The following is a 3,552-nucleotide window of genomic DNA, read 5'->3' on the forward strand; positions in this document are numbered from 1 at the left end:
GCTCTGCAGCTGCAGGTGCTGCACCAGTCGACTGTGAGCGCCTCTGGGTTTTGTGAGTGGAGCCTGGCTGATGTGGGGGTACCCTCCCTTCTGACACTGCCTCGGGCTGCGGGTGCAGAAACCTTCTGGAAGTCCCCTGAGTGGGGATGGTCAGCTCATTGAGGATGTGTGGTGGTGTCTGTGAGTTTGTGGGCAGTGATCTGAGAACATGCACTAAACCAGTGCTAACTCCTGCAGGCTTTTCTAATCCTTGTTCTCCCCCTCACATCAAACCAGGGAGAAAAGGGGCACGTGTGGCTTGCACCAGGCACGCGGTGGAGCACTGATCCCTTTGCTTCTTGTCCTCCTCCAGATGATAGATGTCTTCTTCTTCCTCTTCCTCTTTGCTGTGTGGATGGTGGCCTTTGGCGTGGCCAGGCAGGGCATCCTGAGGAAGAACGAGCACCGCTGGGAGTGGATATTTCGGTCTGTCATCTACGAGCCCTACCTGGCTATGTTTGGCCAGTACCCTGATGACGTTGACGGTACCTGTTTTCCCTGAGAGGCTCTCCTGGGTGGGTGGAAGGCTCCGGCCCTCCAGTGCGCGTCCAGTCCCGTGCTGACCCCTCTCCTCCAAGCCACAACGAGGCAATTCTGATGCCTGATGGGGAGGCGTGGAAGGAGGAGGCCACAGGTGCTGTGGTGGGTGGCAGGACCTGGGGCTGGGCCCGGCAGAAGGAGGGGCAGAGGGTTCACTGCTCGCTCTGCTCTCTTGTCTCTGAGGTACCACCTACAACCTTGACCGCTGCACCTTCTCCGGGAACGAGTCCAAGCCCCTCTGCGTGGAGCTGGATGCCAACAACCAGCCCCGCTTCCCAGAGTGGATCACCATCCCCCTGGTCTGCATTTACATGCTCTCCACCAACATCCTCCTCGTGAACCTGCTCGTGGCCATGTTCGGGTGCGTGACGGAGGAGCCAGCGCTCGCTTGTGAGCTCCCTGGCGATGCCCCTCTGAGACAGGGGAGGAAGTCCTGGGAAGTGGCAGGCAGCCAAGCCCTGGGCTCTGCCCGTGCCTTCTGCAGAGGAATTGCTGGGAGTAACCAGCCAGCACTGATTTATATCCCCCAAATGAAACAGGTTGCTGTTGTGCACGTGATGAAATATCTATCAGCTGCATGGGGACCAGCCAGAGCCAACTATAACATCCTCAGGGAGGTTTCCTTGGCTTCTGCCAGGAATCTTTGGTGTCCACACTGTGAGCTTTGATGCAGGGTTGAGTTAATTAAGGGAAGTCCTTCGTGTGAGCCTTGTGCAGTGTGTTGCTCTCCTGCCTCACGTCTGGCTTGTGAATACAGTCGGGTCACTGCTCTGGCTTTGTTCTCCTTCCCAGCCCAGCTTCTTTTCTGCTCTACAACCCCTTGCAGCCTAACAAAAATACTTGCAACCCCTGGACATTGTTCTTGAGGTACACCATGCTTATTTTTGTGTGTTTTGATGGTACTTCAGCAGTGACAGACTTGGCTGGAGTTTGCTTTGGCAACAGGAGTATTTACAGGAACTGCTACTAAGGACTCTCCTTTGCCTCAAGAGGATGTCCCTTCTGAATGCCAGTGCCCATTTCTGCTGGCCTGAGATGTGTTAGCGTGATGAGTTGGGATCTGCTCTCCCCTCTGCTCTGAACCGAATGTGCTCCAAAGACAGGCAGAAATGGGATTTGGGGCAAGGCAGCTGGGACTGGAGCAGCCCCTCTATTTGTTGTCACTATTTTCCTAACCTGCACAGGTTTTCTTATCCTCACTAGTAATGTGAAAGCAATTCACATTAATGAAGGAAGTTATTGTTTTATTATGTTGTTAAAGGTGATCCCCAGAGGTCCTTTCCAAGCCCCACCATGCTGGGGCTCAGGGAGATGAAGTGCTCGGGTGACTAACGAGTGCTGGGTGTATCCTCTCTTCCTCTGCCCCAGGTACACCGTGGGGTCCGTGCAGGAGAACAACGACCAGGTGTGGAAGTTCCAGCGCTACTTCCTGGTGCAGGAGTACTGCAGCCGCCTGACCATCCCCTTCCCCTTCGTCATCTTCGCCTACATAGTCATGGGCATGAGGAAGTGTCTCAAGTGCTGCTGGAAGAAGGAGAGCAAGGAGCCCTCCATTTGCTGTGAGTTGGATTGCTCCCTGCTGCCTGGAGGTCAGCTGCGTGGTGGGCTTCAGCCGGGCAGGGAGTGCTCTGCTGGGCACCTTCCAGGGCAGCGCAGGCCCTGGAGAGGAGGTGGCTGTGCTGGAAACCAGGAGCAGCTCCTCCATGTTCAATTCTACTCTGTTGCTGGAAATCTCCTCAGAAAGGTTCAAATCAAAGCCCCTGGCTGCTTCTGAGCCATCATCTTCCTTCTGTCCTCAAGGTGTGCTCTCCCTGGGGCATGGGAACTATCCTCCTTATGCTCAAACTCCAGCTGAGTGTGGTGGTGGTCCCTGCCCCCCCATTAGCTTTGGTTTTGGTCTGGTTAGAGACCTTTGGTGTTCTACCATGAGACCTGCTCTACTCTGCAGAGTTATCCAGTGCTGTCTCCTCCAAGCTGTTCCCAGGCAGAATCACCTCTTATGTAAATCAATTAAGTCTTCAAATTAATTCTTTCAGTTTAGGGCTGTCGATGCTGCTTCCTAGCTTTGAAAGGTTGTGGGGTTATTAGAGCACTGAATAAATGCATCCAGAGCCTGCAGCACCTGAAATTTATCTTCTTGGTCTGTGTGGAAAATGTAAGCTGTCCCATCTGTCACTGCCACGTGGTAGTGCATCCCTCCTGCACTGTCACCCAGGGGCAGACACCCCCGGCCTGGGGTGCTCTGCACGTTTAGGTAACTAGTATAAGAGGTGCTCTTAGTCTCTGCTCGCCACCCAACCTTCTGCACTTGCATTTCTTCATGTCCTCCCAGCTGGGAGCTGCTAGGGCAGCCTAGGAGTGGACAGTCATCCTCTGCCTGCTCGTGAGTGGCTGAGAGGGCACAGGGGGTCTGCTGGCCTCCAGGGCATGGCCAGTAAGGAGTCTGCTGGCCTCCTGGGCATGGCCAGTAAGGAGCCTGCTGGCCTCCAGGGCATGGCCGGAGGGGCAAACCCCCAGAAATGCAGGAGGGGCCGAGTCAGTGCTCTGGCTGTTTCCCCTGATTTGCTCTGTCAGAGGGCACAGACAGGAATTGTTTTAACAAGCTGCCCCCAGCAAAGGGCGTGTTTTCTCTTTCTGTAAGTGCCATTCAGAAGCAGATGAGGGAGGGGAAGCTGAGCTGATTGACAGCCTTATCCCCATCCATCAGCAACCTGACTGCTGCCCTGTGGCACAGGCTGGATTTGTTATTAGTTTGAGAGGAAAAATGCCTGCTGTGGGGCAAAAAAAAATTCCTTAGCAGTGACTGAATAATTTTCATCTTACTGGGAGGGTTGTTTAACAGTGGATATTTCTGCCCAAGTGATGCACAGCTGATGTTGCAGTTCCAAAAGCAAAGGAAGAATTAATGAGAGACAGAATATCTGCTCGGGCTGGTGGCAGGAACTGAGAACTGCAAGGAGAAGGCACAGGAAT

General features: G+C 54.1%; 1 protein-coding gene across 1 annotated transcript in view; it reads left to right on the forward strand.

Annotated features, from left to right (window-relative positions):
• TRPM8 (transient receptor potential cation channel, subfamily M, member 8) overlaps positions 1-3,552 on the forward strand; it is a 31,337-nt gene that overhangs the window by 25,150 nt on the left and 2,635 nt on the right. The window contains exons 20-22 of the mRNA XM_008947162.1: positions 353-524; positions 763-940; positions 1,948-2,138. Of these exons, the coding sequence (XP_008945410.1) occupies positions 353-524; positions 763-940; positions 1,948-2,138 (541 nt within the window). The remainder of the gene's footprint in view (positions 1-352; positions 525-762; positions 941-1,947; positions 2,139-3,552) is intronic.

Source organism: Merops nubicus, unplaced genomic scaffold, assembly GCF_000691845.1.
Source record: "Merops nubicus isolate BGI_N331 unplaced genomic scaffold, ASM69184v1 scaffold6229, whole genome shotgun sequence".
NCBI classification, from domain to species: domain Eukaryota; kingdom Metazoa; phylum Chordata; class Aves; order Coraciiformes; family Meropidae; genus Merops; species Merops nubicus.